The sequence below is a fragment of the Syngnathus acus genome, chromosome 11, assembly GCF_901709675.1.
Source record: "Syngnathus acus chromosome 11, fSynAcu1.2, whole genome shotgun sequence".
Lineage (NCBI taxonomy): Eukaryota > Metazoa > Chordata > Actinopteri > Syngnathiformes > Syngnathidae > Syngnathus > Syngnathus acus.
In genome coordinates, this window is record NC_051096.1 from 8,050,325 (window position 1) to 8,074,701 (window position 24,377).

Here is a 24,377-nt window from a genome sequence, read left to right on the forward strand (position 1 = left end):
GCCTCCGGTTGCTTGTGTTGCTGGCGCTGAAATTGAGGGCACTCAACGTCTCAATAGCGAGAAAAGCTTCAGGCCACGGCAGTTGTTTCATTCACTTGCAGCGCTACTCTTATTACATGACACCTTTGTATCAAGTCAGTTACTGAATATTTGGCCCTCCTTCCACAATAAACTTTTGTTATTGCAAACTTTTCGGAACGCTAGCAAGTTACTGTGAAATATAGCGCCAGTCAGGGGAAATAAAACTACATGGGGGAAAAAAATGTCTAAAATTTCATAGACAGAGATCAATGTGATGTGGGTTGGACATTTAGTTACGTTAAAAAAAAAGTCTTCATTTTAATTTTTAATAATAATAAGAATGATAATAACAATAATAATATGACAAAGACATTATTTTGGGTTCCATTTTTTTGCGTGTGTGAATATTTCAAAAGCAGTCGTGATGCAAGTCTGCAGAAAAAGAGTCGGCGATGAAAGACAACAGCAGCAGAAGATAAGAGAGGGAGCGACAGATGAGAAGGAAGAGCTAGGACAACAAAAGGTGCTAAGAGAATTGCTACAGCAGGCGGAGAGATAAAGGGGATCAACGGCGGCAGACAGCTGGGCCAGCGGCACACGGGTCAAGCTCAGGAAGCAGCTGAAAAGTCAATGTCACGCTTTTCATCTCGCCTGCTGCAGATGCAACGGGCCTAAACTTTCCTCAAACGTAACCTTGCCAAAGCACGGCTCGATCCAACTTTCTCCTCTGTTTCGCAACAGCGCCCGTCACTTCTTCCCCCCTCGTTGCCCTTTCCCATCTGTTCTCGCTGGCCTTCCTCTCCTCTCCAGTCCCGTCACGTTTATTCATCTCGGTCCGCCCCAACACACCATCTTTCTCATTTACTCAACTTTATGTATCTTTCGCTCACTTTCATCCTGCCTTTCTCTTCATTAGATGTGGATGAGTGGAGAGTCAAGTCCATCATAAGAGCCAAAACCTGGCAAAGCATCTCCTCTCCTCTCCTCTCCTCTCCTCTCCTCTCCTCTCCTCTCCTCTCCTCTCCTCTCCTCTCCTCTCAAGGTTCATATTACATTCTGTGGTGAAAGGTTTTCACATTTGAGTGACACATCCTCCCTCACACGGCCGCTCAATTTTTTTCCTTCTTCTCTTCTCGCGGCTAATTCATGACTGATATACTTCCGTGGCGAAACAAACAAAGCGTGACAAATCCAGATTATTGTCTGCGGCCGAGATAAGGTTATAATGAGAAAGTGCATCAAGGGAAATTGATCGTTTTTCAGGAAGCCGTCTGACTTACTGGGGTTGCCAATAATAACTTCCCGTGTCCCCCGACTCTTAATGGGGGAGCGCTAAAACCTGGGGAAATGCTTGAAAGGACGCTATTCTTTCGAATATTTTATCCATGGAGGTTAAGTGTCTTACCTGTGGCAATAATCCACAAGGAAATGAATAAGGAATGGATTAATTATATGATTTGAAAACCATGCTTATTTTATTTTATTAATTGAATGTATTTATTTTGTGCATATCTATATATATATATATTTGTTTTTTTTTCTAGAGTTCTTCTTAAAGCACACCTAGCTTAGCTGTTGCTTGACTGTTGACAGCAACACCTATAGAGCATATGAAATGTTTTCAATTTCCTCTCCGCCAACGTCCAACAATGGCAGGAGATGTACAAGCGATTAGTCACCTGCCAAAACACGGCAAGGGCTAATGTATCTCCGGTTTGAATTACATTAAGCATAAGGTGTCGTCTCTAAGCTGTTTAATGCATTGTGGGATGACAGGCTTTAATCAGGCTCAGCGGAGCAGGCGGATTAAATCACTTTTATCTGCACTTCCTTTGACTTTCCCATTGCTCAGGGTTGCAATGTAAATCATAATGTGTCCCTGTTGGTCTCACTTCACTGTGGTTTATTGCTGTAGTCACATTTCACAGATTTCATTTATTTTGTCTATTGAGTAAATCCGCATGCTCGGAAAAACAAGAATAACTCTTTGTGCTCACCTTAAAATAACAAATGGATCATTTTTCTAAACAGAGATTGTTCCGTCTGCATGAGACCATCAATCTCCAAGCGCAGAGCTTACAATACAAGCCAGTATTAGGAGCATACATGCTCAAGAGATTGAATCTGTGGGCAAGTAGATGCACGATCATGGTTGGACAACGGCGACAGCGGCTGCCTCATTGCACCGAATTGCTAAACAGCTGTAGCGCTCCATCACGGCTATCGATCATGTCCCTCTCTCGGAATCCAAATCAGACGTGGGCAGAGCAGAGCAGAGCAGAGCTGCCGGACAGCGACGCAGTGCTCATATCAACCAGGCATCAGTGAACAAACCGGACCTGGATAGCTGATTACATGCACCTACACGTGAGCGACGTTCAACTTGAATGTATAAGCAACTATTTAGAGGAGACCCTTGAGTATTGTATGGCTTTGTATACAAAACACATACTATTGTATATCACTTTTCCTTCTTCTTTGATATTATTATTATGACTAATAATGAAACGATATCTACTTATTTATAATTAAATGAAACAATGAAATCAAAGAAAGAAAAACGGACATCCAGTATTTTGCTGACTGCACACAATTTCAGTGGTGAACTCATAACTATTTTATTGATTTAAAATGAGATTGATTATGTGTATGAGCAAACATGTGTGCAGCAGTTCTGCATCTACTTTTTGCTATTTCGAATGCTAAATGGTGGGAAAAGCATTTCTATTACAGCATGAGCCACACTGACATTCCAGCGGAGTCAACGTTAGCGGAGCTTGACTGTATTTATGCTGGTGCGGTTTCTATGCTGGTCCAGACCAGCGGTCATGGCTGTCACACAAGTTTGTACATGCACACGCAGGCATGTTGGTTTCGTGCTACGGCCTTCTCAGGACTTGCAATGGACCTGTCAGAAGACAATGGATGAAGGAGCTGCCAAGGGACTCTGGGGAAATACCACCACTGCCAAAACACACACACACACAAATGCAGTCTACAGTATGTGTTCCAAATAGGAACAAGCTGAAGGTGCAAATTACGAGACCGCGCGCAAACATTGCGGCGATGCCACTTGCGCGATACTCTTGACAAAACTATTGGAAGCAGCAGTCCAGTCACAGTGGGATGTCAACACACCAGGAGACGCAATAAAGTGAATTACATTTACTTTGCCAACTATCAGGAACCTTGTAACCCCAAATAAAAAACAAACCAATGTCAGTGACAGTAATTGTAATTCCACCCAACGGCTTCCTTAAATCAAGGCGGTCACGTATCCGAATCCATCCATTAACAATCATAAAGTCTGAGCCGCTGACAGATGGAGCCTTAAAGGCGAAGGTCAGTGTGATATTCCAGCTTTAAAGGTTTCCTATTATGGCTCAACTTCAATGTAACTACTCACCTTGCCTTTAATAGCTGCTGGCTAGGCAGCGGCTGAGCATATATGGAGATTTGAAATCCAGACTGGCGGATATTACTGGCGAGTGGAAAGCAATTTATGGGTGTGTTTCTGTGATACTGGTTGGAGCTGTGAGTATTGTTAATGAAATTGCCCCAGGGGTGAAGGAGAGCTCCTCGCTGAGGCCTTGTGTGGCTGCCACTTCATGCTGGGATGCACAAGAGACTTTAAGCACAGCAGTACCTGGCAGCCAAACTGCTTCGGCAGCACTTTTTATCCCTTCCTTGAGGCCTTGGCCTCTGGTTCTTTCTTTTTCTACCTTGACTCGGTCTTCGCTTAGTCCATCATTGCTGTCATTTCGCTTCCAGCATATTGAGTAGTAATGATGACTTTGAACAGAGAAGGCAACTTCACACACACAAAAACTACCAAAAGGTAGCCAGCCATATTTGAGCTTTTTCTTTTCTCTTGTCTGCTCTTCCCTTGCTCAGCTTGAGAGAGGACATGGCAATGGTAAGCAGGGGAGAAAAGAGAAGAGAGTGCAAGCTCTTAGGAAGATTGCAAAGAACATCACAAAGGCATGAGGGGGAATATTAAGTGCTCTCTCTCTCTCTCTCTCTCTCACACATTTGAGAAGTTGCAGTCTACAGAAGTAGCCAAACCAAAGAAGAAGAGAGATGGTGACAGAGAAAAGATGAGAGGAATGATAGAAGGTATCTTCAGCTATTTAAAGAGCGACGCAGCTAATGACAGCAGCCATCGAGAATGCCGTCCAGCCAATCAGACATGAGGAATGATCACAAGTCGATTAGAATGAAGGGGCAAAAAGGTCAGGTAGAAAGTCTCACTTGGAATTCCTGGTGGGGTCTTCAGGTATTTTCCATTGAAGTGCTGGATCACTACTTCACATTTCTCTGTGGACTCCATCCTGTAATGAAAAGGATACATTCAAAAACAAATATTTTCACTCAACACATCTTGTCATTTTATTGAAATGAAAATTGGAGTACAGTGCGTAAAATAATTGCAGGTTAGATCAATTCTACACTCAATTGGGGCAAATGGTGTTTTGTAGGTGGTCATTGATTGGCTGGCACCAAGTCCAAGGTGTCTCCCTAGTTAGCTGTGACCCTGAACAGGATAAAATGGATCGATCAGCATGAAGTAGAGAACAGTGTGCCGTTCAGGAACCCCCGCTCATTGTGTTTGTACTGCCACGGTTCCATTACGCAACAAGCGACAAGCGAAGTGAGCATTGGCTGCAGGTCAAAGCGAAAATGCTCATCGATCATGAATTTAGCATAATAAATGTGTATAATTGTCTTATTTGCAATCACCAGAGTGGCTTAATTGTAAGTTGAACTTGGCCGTTGTCAAGGGAGTGCCTGAGCAAAACAATAAGAAGAGCAATTACTTCTTGCTGCTGTACTTTGGTTTCCCCTGCAGAAAAAGTTACATCCAAAGTGTTTCATCTAAAATGATCTGAGAGATTAGCAGAGATTACAACCAATTGGGTTTGATTCACCAAGTGAGAAGTTCAGAGAGAAACTCGGGGTTTAATAATCAGGGAATGGTTTTTTTTTTGGAGATTCACCCTGCCAAACAGAAAACGAGAGCCTCCAAATGCAAGCAGGAGTGAGACATTCATGGTAATATACTTTTGCAAAATTCATTGCTTTGTAGATTCCCGTGCTTTATTCGCTCTCACCGCCGAGAATACTCTTATCATTCTGTCAGCCGCCCACTTCTCTGTCCTCTTTCTCTCATATCTCTCCCGTCATCCCTCTTTTTCCTTTTTAACAGAGCTTCTTTATCGCTCTCTCCGTCCCATCCATCTTACTCCCGGCCCGTCTGAACCTCTTCCTTTTGACGGCTCTCTCATTCCTCCCTGTCTTTCAACCTTGCTTATTTCCAACATCTCTTACCGTTTCACCGCTCAGTCCTTGCCCTCCTTTCTTTGCCTCGCCGCTCTTCCCTTTTGTTTCTCTGCTCCGGTGTACATCATCTGCCATTTTGCTACAGCTCTTTCTCTACATTTAGAATATGTCATCTTTCACACTTGCTCGCGTCGTCTGTCTTTAGCTTATCGGCGGCATCCGTTATTTCATGCCGTTGTAATGACACTTCAGCAGATAGGGCAACCTCCAAATGCTCAAAGTGCTTTCGTTGTCCTCGAATGCACTTTTAGCAGCGTTGAGTCAGATTTAGTTAGCATGTCAAAAAAAATCAATATCGTTTTATAAGATTTGAATGACAGTTATCAGTCTTAGCTCTGCGGTGTCGTAAATTACTGGTTGGGATCACAAAGTAAGAAAATTGATGAGAACATAATCGCAATATCAAAAGGGAGGTCGTCAGTATTTAACAGGAATAAATGAAGTCGCAACTGAGTCGTGATTATGGTTTACGTACTCTCGTTCGTATCCATTTTTCGCCCGGAATTGAAATCTTAACATTGAACAGTCTCTCTGTGTGTTGCTCGTGTCTGGAGAGAGACGTTCTTATAAAGCAATGATTTATGTGGTGGACTCTCTCCCATTTTATATAAACAAATTCCCTTTCGCATATCGCTGGGTGGGATGTGTTCACTGCCCATGGAAATGTGTCTGAATCCATTACTTTTCACTCCAATTTTCAGTGATTTTCTCAGCGCTGGCTATTCCCGCGCATTCTTTTATTCATGGTCTTCAAGGCCCCTTTGGCCATTCATTCTCCGCCTCCTCTTGTGTCGCCCGCCCCCCTTCTCGTTTTACAGCAGCAGAGCACGCAGGTAGACAGAAAACAGGTGGGTAGTCAATGAGGCCGACAGGTGCTTTTGTTTCATGGGGAAAACTAACTGCTCAGCCAGACTGTCTGGCGGCCGCTAAGGATGTCGAGCTAGCCGCCTGCTCGCTGGCCTCACGGTAGGCCGACGGGCCGTGAGGCGGGCAGCCGCTTCTCTGTGTGCTGCTGGTTAATGGCATCAAGTGCTGCTGTCTGCAATGATTAGTGCTCAGGCTGGAGTAATGGGCTCTGATAACAGTAATGGATCAGCCCACAAACACTTAGCTCAGTTTACTCTCTAATGCCCCTCGTGGTCCAACCTCCAGCAGCTGTCTGTTGACACGCCGAATCGCAAATGTATATACGTATATAGTGGGAACGCCAAAGCAGAATGCTCCTAAGGTTGTGCAATTTGGCACATTTTTAGGAAAAAAGATGTCCCTCTGTGAGAGGTCAGCGTATCCTGCAAGACTGGGTCAGTTTAGCAAATGGCCTCATTGACATCAAAGATACGAACAGTTAAGAAGGATGATTTCATATATCGCAGTGTTTCTCAAAGTCTGCTACTCACGCCACTAGTAGAAATTCAGATTATCGTAGTCGCCATCGCAGATGTGTCAACTTAAACTGCAGACACAATGACGGATATCGGATTCAGATCGGATTTTTGTGCGCATATAATAGAGGCCCGACTCAGCACAATCTGCATTTATAGTATGCATTATCCTGTCTATATAGTATGTATTATTCATATACAGTTGCCATATATGGCTCTGCTCTGATTCTGCTCAGTCTCTGATGTTGTAAATATGTGCATAAATCTTTTCGATTTTCGGCTCTTCAATCTGATTTTTTTTCTACAATCTTTGCAGCAGAAACAAATCTGGTACTTCTATTTTATCCTGTTTATGTGTGCATATGCTTCGATTCACATTTAATTGCCTGTTGAGTAAAGCAAGAGATTATATAAAAAATAAAAATCTCTGCGTGATAGCCAGACACTGGGCTCCCCCGTTGGCTGCAATTGATAACCATGGCAGAGAGGTTGCTGGAGTTAACAAGGCAAAGTGACAAGCATAGGACAGCTATTAAACTACTTTGGGATGTGCTATGGCGATGATGCAATAGGAAATTTTATTCCACAGATGTGCAATCTGAGAAGCATGAGACGTTGTACGTGTATTCAAAACATTTAGGTCTTGAATAAATTCAAATTTCACACCGCTGTGTACCTGGCAAAGCCGACTCCCCTGCTGACTCCGTTGGCATCCCTCAATATCCTGGTGGAGATGACGTGACCCAGAGGTTTCAACATGTTCTCCAGCTCCTGCTCGTCCATGGAGATGGGCAGATTGGAGATGTACAGGTTGGTCGGGTCCTGCTCTTGTTGCTGCGGGGCCAGAAAGCCATGCACAAAATAGAAAAGAGAGAAGAATGTAAGTATGGAATTAGACAATCAAGTGTGGAAAGCGTAAAATATCCATCTGTGTCACGAGCAATCTGTAGTCAAAATGATTTAATTTTTTTTTTTTTTTTACTATTCACCAGTGGTCTTTGTGTTGAGAGACACTTTTTGTCCAACTTCAACTAATAGCTCAGTCCACATGTTCTACTTTGCTGCGCCGTGACTCGGAACTCTTTAATTACCGCTTTCCTTCACGGTCTGATTGTACTGTCATGGGATGGCTTATGAGGCGCTGTTAATGCAATCATTGGTTGGCCTCAGATGCCAATCATTACGCCAGCACGGAGGATTCACACAGTGTGTTTGTATTAATCAATATTGCCGTGGGCTGATCCAAAGTGCTCCCTTACCCGCGGTAGGATTAAGTCACTTTTTACTTTTTGACATCTCAAGTACAGTAAAAACTGTATTAAAGGACTCGAAAGAGGTCATTTGTCATCATTACAGATTGTTTCATTAATTGCACGGCTTAAAACTTGAGACAAAGATCTGTTGGATCGATAATGTAAATGTATTTTTAATTGCAGCGCCTGGAGGTTGCTGCAAGCTAGGTAAAAGTGCACAGCTGGTTGAGGCTTGAGCCCGAGGAAACAGAGGGCCCGGTGAGTCCAACTGTTGAACAGCTGGGCCCTGCAGTGCAGCCAGACAAGTCAATCAGTTACCCAGCCCTCAAGACTAAAGTCCCAAAGACAGTCAAGTCAGTCAAACTGACGACAAACTTGAACTAAACAAGTGAAAGTGAACTTTCTATGAACATACTTCTTGAGATTATTAACAGTGAAAAAGAGGAGAGCATGTGATAATGTGTGGCAAAGCAATTAACTGAGACTTAAAATAGTTGAAGGCTATAAAATGGTGCCAAAAAATGGCAATGAAGGAGAGTTGAGCGAGTACTAATCACATAAGAATAAAGCCAGCAGTAGATAGCTTGCACTTTTTCGTTTCACTGAGTGTCTTCTTCTTTTTGTGGACCTTTTAAGATTTATTGTAGTGACTATTACAATAGCGCAGATCGTATACAGTTATTTTGTCCATTTGTTTTAGACTTCCTAATTACACTTTCACAAGCAGCTTTTCACTTGGCAGCAATACTGAGGGCAAATTTACAAATTGAAAAAACTTTCGAGGGTCCAGTGAAAATTCTTTCGCCATCACTTACACAATATCAGATGTTTACTTCTCCAGAGTTGTTGGAAAAGACATCTCAAACTTTTGACAGCACAGCAGAAGAGGTTACGCAGGAGAGAAAGTTCCTCCATCGTCCCCTTTTTCCATTCGACACATGAGAAAAGTGGCCGCTCTCCTGATTAATGAGCCGTCTTATGTGACAGGACACGTTTGATCAGATTAAAGTCCTGTCACTGCCTGTTGTGAAAATGGGGGTTGCTCCTTTCGTCTTCAGCAGATTTATCACATTTATGCAGAATCCAAAAAACCTCAAGTTTGTACAACACCGATTCGGGCACTGAATGATGCTGAATTAAAGCTGACACATTTCTACTTGATTTACTTTTCCAGTTGTGGATTGTGTTTTTTTCAAGATGATATCAATCCAATGTTGGGTTAACTCGTGATGTGAAAGATTGACTCGCTTGGCTATATCACAGTTTAGGAGTGAATCATATGCAGGAAAAAGCATGCGACAAAAATGTGTTAATAGCGCTGCTCGTCTTCCGGGTGGATTATCACGAGTAAGCGTGGCCGCCGCGCTCAATTCTCCCTTTGATGACGTTCCACGCTACAAAGCCCTTAACACCCAGATGAGTAGATTATGGGTGGCGCTGGTGGAAATGGGAGCGTCTTAACCGGAGGTGAGACGGGCTGGCACATTCCACCAGGAGATTTCATTTCCTTTAATGTCAGCCTTGCTGTCAGGCTATGAATGAAAGAGTAATTGAGGTGTGTGTGCGCCAATGTAAAAGTAATTATGCATTATGCCTATTCTATGGAATGTATATAAAGAGGCATTTGTGTCTATTCCTTCCTTCTCCCCGAAGGAGCTCATCCCTGGGGAATGGCAGTTGTCTGGCCCCTTGCCATTGACCACCATTGTAGAAGGTTAATGGAAAGGCTCTAGGCCGAACTGGGCCTTTGATGAGCATAATTCCGTCACCTTGCCATCAGGAGGAACCGACTGTGTGTGTGACAGGAAGAACGGGCGGTTGTGGAGATGTGTCATTTAACGCTGACGAATAGCCCCCACCAAAGAGCTGACAGCCTCGCAGCTGTTTTTTCATTTCGACACCCTGCGCTCTTTAGACCTGACTGCAATTTTACCATAGGCGTGCTGGCCGAAAAGGCATCGTGTTTTTGGTCCTATAAGGCAGACTTAGAATCTTTTAATTATCTCAAAAATCGAGATGCATGATGCAGTCTTTTTTTTAAGACTCCCATGTCCGTGATATACTGTAAAATGCAAAACAATATGCTTTATATGGAGTTTTGAAGCTTTGAGGCGATGGTGAAGTTGGTCCATATTGACTGGTTAGAAGTGTACATGAAAAGAATGACAAGCCAAGGAGGCAGTTGACATGACAGGCAGACAGAAGACATTAAAGGAATCCATTGTAGCTTTTGCTTTGCTTGAGGGAGTCGGCTTCAGTTGTGTGAAGTCTCCTGTTCTGCCAACGGGGATGTCGAGACGGTATCCGTTCAGCTGATAAAAGTTAGATAGAAATAAGTCATGACTAGGGCACGCATTGAATGCTGCATTCAAACTCTTACTTTTCAGCTTGCTCTTCATACCACTGACCTTTCACTTTTCAACTTTCCTTGCTGTCAACAATTTGACTAGACACTTCTCCCCATCCCCTGATCAATCCACGACCTCCATTCATTCCACTGTGGGGCATTTTTCTCATCTGTTCTCTCACTTCCATCAATACAGCCTACTCGGGAGATTAGCTGGATGTATAATTAGCTCTACAGGGCTGCTTCATGCTTACGCGTAGGATGTTCAACCTATGGAGTCACCTCAAGTGTGTTAAAGAAAAGACCATTCGTTTTTGTAGATTTTGACATCCTTGCACAGACAAGTCATATGATTCAATGGATGGTGGGAATTGTTTTTTGGCCAAATGTCCTTGACTGACCATGAGCAAACACTTAAAATATTCTAAAGCAAATGTGATAATTCAGTACGCAAAAAACCGAAGGTTTGCATTTTTTTTTTTAATCGAGCAGACACATTACCTTAAAGACTTGATGATACAATTTTACACACGGCAGCATAAGGAAATTGTATATGGGCTCTTTAGCTGCTCCCGTGGCGGCTGAAAACATTAACATTCCTGATAGCAATCTTCTGCTGCGAGATGAAGATGTAGTCGATCACTTTTAATATACTCTGCTTCATATTATATTGAAGGGAGAGCCCAGAAGACCTGTCATTGTGACATTGCTTGAACAGTAAATTAATTAGTGAATACTAGCAGGAATTTATGACAGGACAATTAAGAGATTTGAACAAATGTGGGATTTCTTTTCTATATTTTTGCAATAAACTAGGTAGACACCGAAATGGGTGAAGTGGTCTTTTTGGGAGTCATTTTTGTCCTTGCACAAAAAAATGAGAAGATAAGGCTCCCCAAAATCCGCTGCCCCTAAATGTAAATAGGTCATAAAAAGAACTGGTACTTTTACTATTACTCATGTCGATGACATGCTTTTGTCAAAACATCCCAGAAAATAAGAATTAGAAATACATCGTATCCCCCTCCTTTTTTTTCTTCCACTCGTCAATGAAGACAACCCACGGTGCCGCCCAGGGATCTGTACTTGGCCCTCTACTGTTGCGCTCCTTAAGCTACATAAAGTTGTGCATATGAACCACAAGTTTGTCCCCATCAAACTGCCTTGTGGAAAGGTAGAATTGAATGACAAGCAATTTCTTCAACTTGTACTCTGATCAAAGTGACATGCCAGTCCTTGGCTCTCAGGGCTTGTGAGGCAAGCTTTCCAATGACACAGCAGCTCAGAATTGCTTTGTGCTCACCTCCAGCAGGAACGTCGGCGTGACCTTTTTGTCAGGATTTATCATTCGACGCCCATGTCTGACAAATGCCAAGGACATCATTTTTTCCAACAAAAATATCATACATTACATACCACTCACTGATGCTGGGAAACTATGACATGCTTTATGTGACCTCCAGGCTGGATTAGGTTCGAAAGACTGTCTTTTTGTTTTTTGCCAACTGTTGCTTCACCGCATATGAAAATGTGGGTTGATTTTCTTTATTTTGTGTTAAGAGTTGTTTTATTGTGGTGTTATTGCGACACACCCAAAGGCGCAAGAAACAACCAGGATTCCACTTTTGGACACAGTGCGACGCCGGATTCGAGTCAAGAAATGCCATTTTAAACTTAAAAAAATCTAATGTTTTCATTGAAGGGAAGAATCTTTTCACATCTCTCCAAAGCATGACACCATGCAGTTGATGTCACCCTTGGTCGTGCTCTTCATGTTCAGAAATTCCGATCTCCGTTTCCAACTTTTTTGCGCAGCAACCAACTCCCGATCCCTCAAAGGTCATATTTGTCGAAATGATTTGTCGACACTTAATTGAAAGCCGCAACACAGATCAAGGATGATGAATCTTTGTCGCTGCAACAAGGTCAGACACTCATCTCTTTATGAATAGCTCTTAGCGCAGATGGTGGCTGAGTCAGTCCACCAAGTAACCTTCCTGCCACTCTCTAACACTTTGTCAAAGGGCAAAGGCATTCATCACAATTTTAAAAAGCTCCAAAGATCGGCGTTACACCTATCTGACACCAGCGTTACGCTCCGCTCAAATACAATGATTAAATAAAAATTGTACAAATGGCCAGATGTTGCTGCAGAGCGATAAACATTATGCATCACTTTATCCGGCAACAGCATTCTCCCCAGGAGTGCAATATATGCTAATGGCAACGACTAGAAGTGTGTCTTTGCAGTCCAGAGGCACTGAGGCTCTTTGGCTCTCAACATTCACACTCATTCACTTGCATAATGACACGGCACCTCATAAGCTCACTCCAACACACACTTGATGTTGTGTTTTTGTCCACACATTGGAATACTCACTCACCCGGTGTCATATTACGGCTTAAGGAAAAATACTTTTTGGAGTAGCTCTGCATTATGCTGTGATGATAGATGCAACATAAGGGACAATTACAGGTGATGCATTATTGAGCCCGTGGCTTTTCCAACATGCTTATACTGCAGCGTTGCTTTTTTTCCCTGATATTTGGGTCTGCAGTCTGCTGACGTACTTTGTCAAATTTTGAATTATGACTTTAATATGCAGATGCTATTCCGCTCGTCATTTGTAGCGAATGGCATCGGGTGATTTCATATCGTGGTGATAGCTCTCAATGGAGTCGAACTGCATTTGCTAAGGCGCTGGATGTAAAAGACTGCTAAATATAAGGATAAATTAGTTCTTTAACTAATTAACTCGGAGTTGAACCGAGACTGACTTTTTTTAACATTACTTAATGAGTATGTTTCTATTCATGAATTTCTATACTCAATGTGCAAGAAAAATATTTGCTGCATTGAAAGTTTTTTTGTAACTTTAACATTTAAATAATATTTTAAATGAAATTTTAAATACATTTATCGAGGAGTAATCGTTTTCTCAGTCGAGCATGAGGTCAAGGGCATGCAAATATAGGAGCCTTTTTTATAGAGACAATTGCTATTTAATGCTACATTAAACTTACTACATGAGGTTAGAAGTTAATTGCATTGTTTTTATTCGTGGTAACTTTACAAGTGCATGGGTTTTTTTTTTTCATGCAATGTAAAATGTCTTCTGACATTTACAATGGAGGTAATTGTCTCATTCACTTTGTTGAATGTGCGGAAACAATCCTGTCGTTACTTAGTCAAACAGACACAAGAGCAATAAATTAGGGTGCCATCAATGTCACGGCTCATACATTTTGATGCAGGGTTAATGTGAATTTAAATGGGTTGATATGCGCTTCGGCCGATTAATCACGACCCCCCTGATTTGATTTTGTATCTCCCTTGGTGAGCTAATATTCCAAAGATTAAAGTTTCATGTGGCGCTATAATAAAAATGTATTATTAACATTGAAAACGGGGATGCTGGCCTTACCTCTGTTCCCGAGTAAGCTTTTCGCCTCGCATATATAATATGCATAGCGTACATGTGAAGCTTTATATTAGAGGTGCAAAGAAAAAAATCATCAAAGCAGCTGCCTCAGTGAAGACAACATTCACAAATGTCTTCCCACTTTCATAATACATTTTCCTCTCCGTAACCTTTGTATTTTTCCATTAGTCTGTTTGCATCAACTGCTCATTGTATTGTTGCTGGGGTAAATGTGTCTTATAAATCATTCATGATATAATTTCTGAGATTGAATTTCTTTTTTTTTTCCTCCCCTGACTGAGATCATGGCATGGCACAGAGTGCTGCTGAGAGTTCTGAGGAGGAGGAAGGGAAGCATTGAAAAGAAATGCTGATGAGCAATTGGATTTCCACTTTTAACCTATGTGGAAACTCTCATAGACTGAATCTAAACTAAATTGTGTCATCAACACATCATTTAAATACTCAATGGGAAGGCTGAAAATGCAAAGAAATTCCAACAGATCACTCTGCTGGATGATTTTGACATAATCATTGCAGGTTTACTTCAATTTGATGTGATTTTTGAGCCAGGACTGTATCAAATGGTTTTATAATACACATGGAGACAAAGCCTCTTAAGAATCTCTTTGTGCAAAAAGTTGTCCTTGTTTAGCTTGCATCTTGTATTGTATTGGCTTACTCTGCTGAAAAATATATGTGCGGTCTTACATAACTAACTTTACGAAAGAGGTCACGTCGGGGGTAAAGGAACTTCGCAGTATTGTATTCGTCAAAATCCAGATGGCTTTAGGAATTGTTTGTATTCATTTTAGAGCTTCATTTACATACCATCGTGCACGGCAAAAAATAATAATGCCACTATCAGGGATTGGCCGGCATCCAGACCAGGTTGTATGCCTCTCGCCCCAAAGTCCGCTGCTGATATAATTGAATTGAATGAGGGAGAAGTGTGTCTAGGAAGAAAATATGCACCAGCAGCATTTGAATCTTTTCTCTTCAGAGATGTGTCCTTTTCAAAAGTCATCCACCATGAGTTCAGCACATCATCAATTCACCATGCAAGCTCAGTTCGTGGTCCATGGGTCAAATGAGCCGTAGCAGTGACTCCACTCATATGAGGAATATGCTCAGACAAGCATTGAAGTCAAACTTTACGGTGAGGGAGGAAGGGAAAGTCACATGCGTCGGCTTGAATCTACATTGGGCAATCTACATGATTGTCAATGATAAGGCCATGAGAAGCGGGAAAGAACTCGGTTTCCTCTACATCACTCGCTGTCCAAATAAAAGCACAATGCAATTTTCACTTGTGAATCTAGTGCAAAGTAAATAGCGTAGGCTGTCTGCGTGCTTCACAAACACACTAGGAATAACTACCAGGGGCCACAGACTCATTTGTTATTCCTTAATGTGCCACTGCTCGCCAGGGAACAGTAAGCCCGCTGTGTTTTCCAAACGACACCGCAATGTGAGCGTGGCGTGTGGAACTGCAGCAGGAATACTTGGCCCCGGTTCTGTCACATCAGCGCAGAGAAATAACGCACCGAAAGGCGAGCGCGGCGGAAATATTGAAATACATATTAAAGAATTATTTCTCAATGGGAAACCGCAACAACAAAAGTAATAAAAAAGCAATATTGGAAGCATTGTGCAGGGAAAGCAACTCTGAGCAAATCAACATTTATGTGGCATCAGTCAAGTTCAGTGGCGGAAGCGAGGCAATGATTTTCAATTACCAAATGTTGAGGTAGAGTATTAGTCCGCAATTCAATAACACAAACTACTAACAAACAAAACACAATCACACTGTGTATGCATACAAATGAAAATTCTATTCAGTAGTATTATCTTTTGCAGACTATACTTGCATTGGATATAGAATATTTTAATAGTATATATTTATATTTTACACTTATGCATTTGCACTTCTTTGTATGTTTCTGCTGCTCATTTCTTTTTAAATATATTTATACAACACCAGCATACTCAATGTACGATCGACACCTACGCCGTTACTATAGCAACATTTTCAGACAAGTAAGTACAGAGCACTGATGGGCGAATGTAACAATCAGGTCAGTTGGAACAAAAAACAATTGAAGTAACTTACTGTGTGAAAACAAAACGTGCATATGCGTGTTCAGTCGGGGCATGAAAACGTACATCACGTTAAAAAAGGTTGTAGGCTAGCTTCTTATAAAAGTCATTCAAGTCTATCGTTTGTAAAAAGAGAAAGAAGATCCATATTCTGAAGTACACACACACACACACACACACACACACACACACACACACACACACACACACACACACACACACACACACACACACACACACACACACACACACACACACACACACACGCGCGCAGCTAAAATGAAACTAAGAATGAAACGAGGTTCCACCATGTGTTAACAGTTACGGAAACATTTCATGGACATTAAGCGACGTTAATGACACATGACAGAAAATCTGACAATTGAGTCAAATCACCGAATAATAACGATATCAACTGCACATCATTTTGTTTTCACTATTTGACAGCTTGCCTTTGGCACAAGGCCACATGTATTCAATCTGGAAAATGAATAGGCGTGCTTGCTGTCTAAATGACACCACAGTATTCAATTTAAAGCAGGATACTAAAAATAATAGCAAATGCGGGATTATATACAGTATATGCACATTCATTATTATCATTTATGGAATGACATGCAACCAAAACAATCCAGTTTATGTTCCTTACACAAAACTCTATTTGCACAAAGAATTGTATATGATTGTGGACCCAAACTCCTCCGAGTGTATTTTAGTAAAAGCGTGCTGACCTACATAGCGAGGATGGCTGCTTGTTACACTCTAATTATCACCCTAAATGGTCTGGAAGAAGGGAGGTCCGGCAGGACACGTGTTTGTTATGGACACTAGTGAGACTGTGGAACAAAATAACGACCCACACAAAGTGTCCCACTAAGTTCAATGGCCTGATCGTTCCCACTCCATAAAAAAAAAAAAAAACTCGAGAAACGCTCCTCTGAAAGGAAAGAGGAATACAACAAATAAAGGAACTCAGAAAATAATAAAATGAAGAGGAATTTCGCTTTCATTTCAGGAAAGATTGAAAATGTCAATCTGTCTTGTTGAGTTTGACGCCTGTTTCAAATTTGTATGTCGAAGTACATCAGCAATAAAGTCGTTTGTTAGTTTTTCCTGCTGTGAAATTTAAACAAAACTTCCGATATTTTTATGATCCAAATTAAGATTTACTGCATAAAAATAGTCCCTTAAATGAAATATGTGAACGTAGCATAGCAGCCCTCGACAAAGCAAACTTAAAAGAACATTTCCAATCATACACCAATGCAATTTGACTGAGAGAAAATCTTTTTGTGACTTCAATAGAATATCCGGGAAAGGGTTAAATGACGTGAAATTAGAGCAGAGGAGACAGAATCCGAATAAGGCTTTTGCACACCATTAGCCGAGACTTGTTGTCAAGAAAACATTTGAGGACTGGTGACGCAGATTGTAAAATAAGGATAAAGAAGGGTCACCTTATCCAGAGGTCACGGTGACTCGGGAGTTAAGCGTCAGAGGAGAACCACGCCGAGTGACATTCAGCAAACATTCGTCCTTTGACGTCAACACCTGCTGTAAGACTCCAGATAATTAACTGTCATACGCACCTCAGCGGGGTTTAGCATTTCCATAATCACTCCATTTATCACTGCCACACAAAACACAATATCACTCTGTCAAAGTTTCACTCCATTATTCAAGATCTGTTGTTTGAATGTCAAAGAGTTGGAATCAGAAAGCAAGTTAATGGAGACGCCGTTAGGAAGGCCCGTTGAACAGGACTGCACAATAAACACAGAAAAACTCGGCAACTTTACAAATCATCCAACAAACTATCTGGTCGGTGTGTTATCCGCACGGAAACTAATGAGCGCTTTAATCTAGGGATCTGGATCATTAAAAGAGCTCGGCGTTTGATGCCAAAATTGACTTTCATCTCGGTGCGGCGACGGCTGATTAGCTCACGCAGGTTAACATGCGCGGCTGTGGAAAATGTTGGAAGATCATTAGATGTAATGAGTGGACATCAGGACTGCAAATTCCAGCTTTTCCTAATCTCTGACGGTTGTTGTGGACAATTTGGTCGAACCGGGCCATCAATGGCGTGTGACGGCGGGCGGCAGGAAGTCCCTCGAAGGTTATTGCCATTCAGATCACGTCTGCTTGATTGATTAAGGCGCAGGCACACGGATTTGGAGCTTGGCGGAAATGTGTGTTGGATTCCAGATGGATTTCATTCAGAAATGGGAAAAGTGGGAATCGTTGTAGAAATCAATTCGGTGAATGCATTACTATTATTGTTATATTTTTGAAATCACCCCACAGGTTTATACATTATTTAAGTTTGTTGCAAGACTGGTGTTATACATTTAATATATTTTCACCAAGGCACATTTCGAGATGTTTTCAAACTTCATTTACGTACATCCTAGAAAATACAGTGAAAGAGTTACAGATGAGAGAATGGACAGAAAGCCAAGTATGACTTTCAATGGATTGACATGTCCATGGAAAGGTATTGATTTCCAATCGGATACTTTCCCCAAAGAGTCTAAGAATCCGTCACAGTCAGATTAAAGTATTTACATGTATTTGAAAAGCTTAGCGTCAATCAATGAAATGTAATTGCTTCTTTGGAGGGAAGTGCTTATCCGCACATATGCATTGAATGTCAAAAGAAATTATACGGGAGACGGGAGGCGTCAAAACATACATTTGAAGAGAAGGAAGGGAATTGTTTGTCCTTTTATGAGACAAACCAAGGGGATTAAGGTTGATCACGTCATAGTGTGATTAACAACACCTCCGTCCCGCCATTAGGCTGACCTTGTTAAGTGTGTGAGGTGATTACATGGTGTGTCACCATCAAGCGCTTCCACCATTAGTACTTCCAGGCCATTTACAGCTGTTGCACATCTTTTTTTTATCTGGATGTTCTTAGGGGCACAACAACATCCCCTCGCTCTTTAAAAAGTAGGCACAGTATTTGACTTTGTACTTCATTTTGTTCGCGCTCACCTCCCTGGCTGCTCTACTCGGAGTAATTAGAAGCAGACGATTCTAGCTTAATTGGAAAGGAATGCAGAAGGGGGCTACAGGGCACGAGGAAATCAGAACACCAGACAGTAGGTAAACACGGCAGAGGGCGGACAGTGAATTACCGCATGAGTAGAATCTGTGATAAACATATTACAAGGCTTGGTCGAGTCTAAAAAAAAATCCAATAAGGCCTTGGATGAAATTCATGCCACTTTTCACACAGTGTGCTTTCAGCTCTGCAATGACTTCATAGTGAGGAGGATAGACTGAGAGCAATACATATTGCATGATGAAAGTTTGATATACACTTGACAACAAAGGGACAGAATATTAAAGGTTAGAATCCATTGGTAAGAGGGCAAGTTTCATTTAAACTGTGCCAGAAGCCAATTCCAAGTTGAAAGCAACTGCAAGAGAGCAAGGGAAAGCCAATGAGAGTGAGAAGAAGGAGGGGCTGGTTTTCATTCCTCTGAAAGTCACAGCTGAAAGTCAGGCCTGATTGTTTGCTGTTTGGATGCTGCTTTCACTGATGCGTGGGAAGAGTGGAAGATTCCCTGGAGGCGCTGGAGGGAGGCTTAATGAAGGCAACAGACACATACCCACTCAAGAGCAGGGACTTCCTCATTTACTCCATACCCACAAGGGGGGTGTTCTATGTAGCATTTGACCTCCTTAACAGGAGGGGGCACTGTTTCCAATAATTGGACTGTTTGGTTTGGACGCACAGAACATTACCGACTTTCGTTAAAGGCGTCACAGTGGATCCTCGTGCAAAACACATGTCCTAGCAGCGTCAAAGCTGTCTTCAATGGGAACTTGCCATATCCAATGAGGCGGCCATATTGGAAGTCGCAAAAGACAGATTTACAGAACTTCAATATGACTTTAGGTGTATATCGCACAAGAATAAACGGTCGAAATATTTATTTCAATTTTTGTGGTAACACCCCAGTGCATCCATCCATCCATCTCTTAATCTCTCAGCTTTAGGTTTGTAGATTGTTGGTTGAAGCTCTTTTGTTTTGGCCTGCTGCTGGCCTCCTCTTGCGATGCTCCCTAAATCTGCGCGTAATTAGTGCGGTGTGACCAGGTTCCCTAGCCGACACAAAAAACTCATTAAATTCCACCGACCTGCTTTTTCTCGGGCATGGTCTCCTTGCCCCATATTAATCTTCCTTCCAACCCGTGCTTTAATTCTGAGCAAGTTTTTTTTCTTCTTTTTTATGGGAATAATGGCTTCTTCTACCATACGATAACATGCATCATGTATATTCCATTCCCCCCCCCATTCAACACTTCCAATGCGGTGATCCAAGGTCAGGTCTAATGAGTATCTGAATGATAAGACGCCACGTGTTACAGTTCCCCGATGAGTGTAGCAGGTTGGGAGTGAGATGAGTGCATTTGCTCCTCGCCCCCCTCCCTTCTGTCTTTGTCACTTCTCTCTGTACTTGCCTTCATTTCTAGACAATGGCCTTGCTCATTTCCGGACTCCCTCCCGCAGTCTTCCTCGCGACAAACAGGGCCACACAAACAAGGTCATTGAGACTGCTGTGAGAGGAAGATGTATCATTTACTGGGAGATGGATGACATGATGTCTCGGCGAAAAGCTTTTATTTTGACCAGAAGTATTACTGCAAGCCTCCGGCTCTCTCCCCACCCTTTTCCCTAATTGAACAAGGAGGCAAAAGACAACTAGCACTTGCGCTGCAAAGGAAATTGCCTCTTCAGTGGTGTGAAAAATACACAATTTATTGCTGAAACATTGCTGCGTTCTTTCAACAGCCTGGCCTAAGAGGGCTCACAATCGAGTGAGCAAATTGACAAGGGACAACCTCGATGGCCTGCAAACCACCCACAATTGACTTGTATTGGCTTGTATTTGACAGGTTGCTTAAGATTGCTGTGGGACGAAATGTTCCTTTCTTTCCACTGTCTTGGTGGTAAATGGAGACAACCTATTACTTTGGTCCTAGCAGTAAGGGTACAAAATAATTCTCCAACCTTTCCATGACAACCTTAGCTGGGCTGGGATATTTGACAAACATTAAAAGCTTGACACGAAAAGAAATCATGAAGAATATAATTTTTCAATAAGATGATGTGGATTGCGGCATCGTTGTTATTCTTCTCTGAGTGACAGCATTGTGAAAGAGCGTTAAGTGGCGGATACGTGTGACGTGCCCGACTTCAAAGTCGACACTGCTAGTGTGGAGGAAAGAGCGGCAATGTAGCCCCATCACGGCTCAAGTGACAGCTCCTGCAGGGCTCTTGGACCAGACAAGTGCAGCCGTTGATCCCGTGGGCTCCACAGCACAGCTGCCAGATATGGCGGGATGTGAGTGTGTGACAGCAGGATATCAAAACCGCCATCCCGGGAAGACAAACCTCACAAGGCTTTGGCAGAGGAGCAGCGACTGCAGCATTTGCGCCTATAGCATTTATTTAACCTCTCAGATGGGTGAGTGCTTGCATTAGACTGACATTTGCCTCTGGCTGCTCGCTGCTGTCAAATTAGCAGCACTAGTCCTGCTTTTATAGAATTTATGATTTCATTTAGCAATGCTCCATTCCCTTGAATTTGTTTGCTAGCCCTGTGCTGTCCGAATTTCACGCATGGGCTCGAGAAGAAGCAATAAATGATGTTCACATGGTTTCAAATGAAATGGAAAGAAAATAATACAAAGCTTTATCATGCTATTTTGTGATGGCCGTCCTGAACCTTTCCACATTATATTTATATATATGAATATTCTATTTTATATATATTACATTTTATATATTTAAAGTGTAAATCAACAACAACAACCACCAGTCTAAACTCGCTAGAACATGCAAAAATCTCTGAGTTGACGTCTCCTTTAATAGTCACTGATGTCAACGTGTTTCATTAAATTGCAGTATGCTAATGCAGCTATCACCCCCGGATGGTGCAAATGCAAACCATCATTACATCACCGTGGCAACCCAAAATGAACTGTATAGCTCGGTGGGAATGTGTCTTGTCAGCCCTGTAATTTAAAAATAATTTCTCCATCAGAAACATAATTAACTGCATTAGTAGCTGAGACTATGAAAGGACACAGTGTAAAAATGCCCAAAGCTGGGAAAAAAGAGAGTAAATGTTACGCAGAGCCTATTAAAAAAGCCCAAAATGATCTACAGCTGGGACACCAAAGCGCATATTGAAGCAAGACAAGTTCAAACTGCAGGATATGGACTTTTCCAGCTCCCATGGCTCTTGTTCCCGTGTTAAGTCCATTCAGGCCATTAGTAATTGCCTTTTGCTAATGTCTAAAGCTAGCCAGGCAGGTAGCCATCCCCGCTTGTAGTCATGCTACACCCTTTCAGGTCTCACTGACTGTGATGGTGACCGGAGACAGGGATTGCAGGCTAAGGCCCTCAAGGGACTCATTAGTGAGCAGAGGAGCTATTTGAGGGCAGCGTATGGAAGAGAAGAGTACAGAGCACAGTGAGGTGAGGTGGGTTTTCTTTTTTTTTTTGTAAAGTCTTTTTTCTCTATTCCAAGAGAAAACAATACCCAGAAGTGTGCAGCTACACCGGCCGGTCGAGAGTCTTGTTGCTTGTGCTTGTTCTGGGCGGGTCACATGGATTAAATGACGTTATATGATGAAAGCATTGAAATGTGGCTTGTTGTGCCTACTGATTAAAGAAATCCTTTAAGACAAACTCCGTACGGAATGTTAAAAACTGTCATTCTGACATTGCATTTCCTCACGTGTGCAACAGTAATTCCATCAACAAATCAACTTTCCATTCCTATTATGTGAGATGAAGAAAACAAAATCACCAAGGTAGAAAGAGCCTGAGCGTAAGTTGTTCGTTAACTGGTAAGCTCTTTTAAAAAAAAGAAAAAGACCTCCAGCCTTTACATTCTTCTAAAGCCATGCCTTTCATGCCAAGTCTGCTTTCAATATCAAAGCTCTTTGGGGAGAGCCTCTGGTGAGATAATAACAAAGGGAAGGGGACTTTAGCGAAAATGGAAGACCTGTAAAACGAGGGAGAGATGAGGAGAACTAGATACTGGAACAGGAGCATATCAGTTATTTTATTTATTTTTTATTTTATTCTTCATTATATATATATTTTTCATTTATTTGTCTATCTATTTATTTACTGATTTGGTACAAACCACACGAAATTGATAGCACCCCGAAAAATATGAACATGACTCAAATCCGGATAAAACGTGACAAATCAGAAAGAGGCTCAATTTCTGCCTTTTTTTGTTGTTGCGGGTAATAATGCTGATGATTGCGTGTGTACGTGCAGAGAACACCTGGATGTAGTTTTCCACAAGCTGTGGCTAGGAAGTTTATAAATGTAGCATGCTTGCTGATCTGGATGCCCATAAGCACATTTATCTGTAACCTGCAAACCATTTAGCAAATGTAATGCATTTGAATATCCACATCAACAAGCCAGGCCATTTTCATATTATAGCCATCTGATTTCTTCTATGTTAAAGAGCTATCATCCTACCCGAGGCTTGCAATTGCGTGAGAAGAATGCAAAAACCGCCACAACAAATAATTAAGAATTGCAGCTGATGAAAAATGTTCCAGGAAGTGCATTTGAACAACAATTTCAGTTGTTACAGACTTTCTTTTGTTAGGCTGCTGCTGCTGCTGCATCATTTGGTGCATTAAGTGTCAGCTACTGAAAATGCAAAACGGGCAGCTGTTGTCAGACAAAAGCAAAAACGTCGCCGTGCGGTTCTGTTCTCGGCTGTTTTTTTTCATCTGATCTAATTTGCTCTCTGTCTCGAGCACATTGAAGCCATTGTGACTTATCTTGCTCAACATACGGTATCCAATGTTAAACCCGCTTTAGGATAAAAGAAGCTACACACGCCAAAACATTCAAGCGGAGCACGAGACGAAGGACAATCCTTCAGGGACACGCCAGCCATGGCAGATTGAAGTGGAAGGCCACTGGCTGACCGTGATCCCGTCTTGAACAAATTTGAGAGAGGGACGACATGTTTTTCCTCTCGCTTGCATTTTAAGCAAACAGGAGCCATGCGGGAGGCATTGACCTGCCTTGCATCCTCTCATTATCACTCGCCGCTATGCCGTAAACAACACCCTCCAGGCAGCGACACCGAGGGGAGTCCCCAACCAACCGGAGGAAAAGGCTGTGCTCATAATTGGCATTTAATGCATCTGTGCATATTATACCGCCAGCCCTGCATACAAAAAAAAAAAAAAAGAGGAATTGTATATACAAAAGGAATGATTGAAATAAGCATTAAGAACACAAAAGAAATTCATTCATTACAACAAGCATTTTGTTTTTTCTTTGCCAAGAAAATGTACGTGGCTGACAATCAGTAGACTAGCTTACGGAATGAAATCCTGAAAATGGACAACCGTAACCTTGGAAAAGATGCAGTATTCATAACCACCCACGCTACGTAGTATATACACACTCAGCGGTGGAAATTCAAAAACAGTTAGATGTCTGTCA

At 42.0% G+C, this 24,377-nt stretch overlaps 1 protein-coding gene across 3 annotated transcripts in view; it reads right to left on the reverse strand.

Moving 5' to 3' along the window:
- Positions 1-24,377, reverse strand: part of rbms3 (RNA binding motif, single stranded interacting protein) — a 122,719-nt gene that overhangs the window by 33,913 nt on the left and 64,429 nt on the right. For all 3 annotated transcript variants that reach the window (XM_037264594.1, XM_037264595.1, XM_037264593.1), the window contains exons 5-6: positions 7,420-7,577; positions 4,273-4,352 (exon numbers count right to left, since the gene is read on the reverse strand). In XM_037264594.1, coding sequence (XP_037120489.1) covers positions 4,273-4,352; positions 7,420-7,577 — 238 coding nt within the window. The remainder of the gene's footprint in view (positions 1-4,272; positions 4,353-7,419; positions 7,578-24,377) is intronic.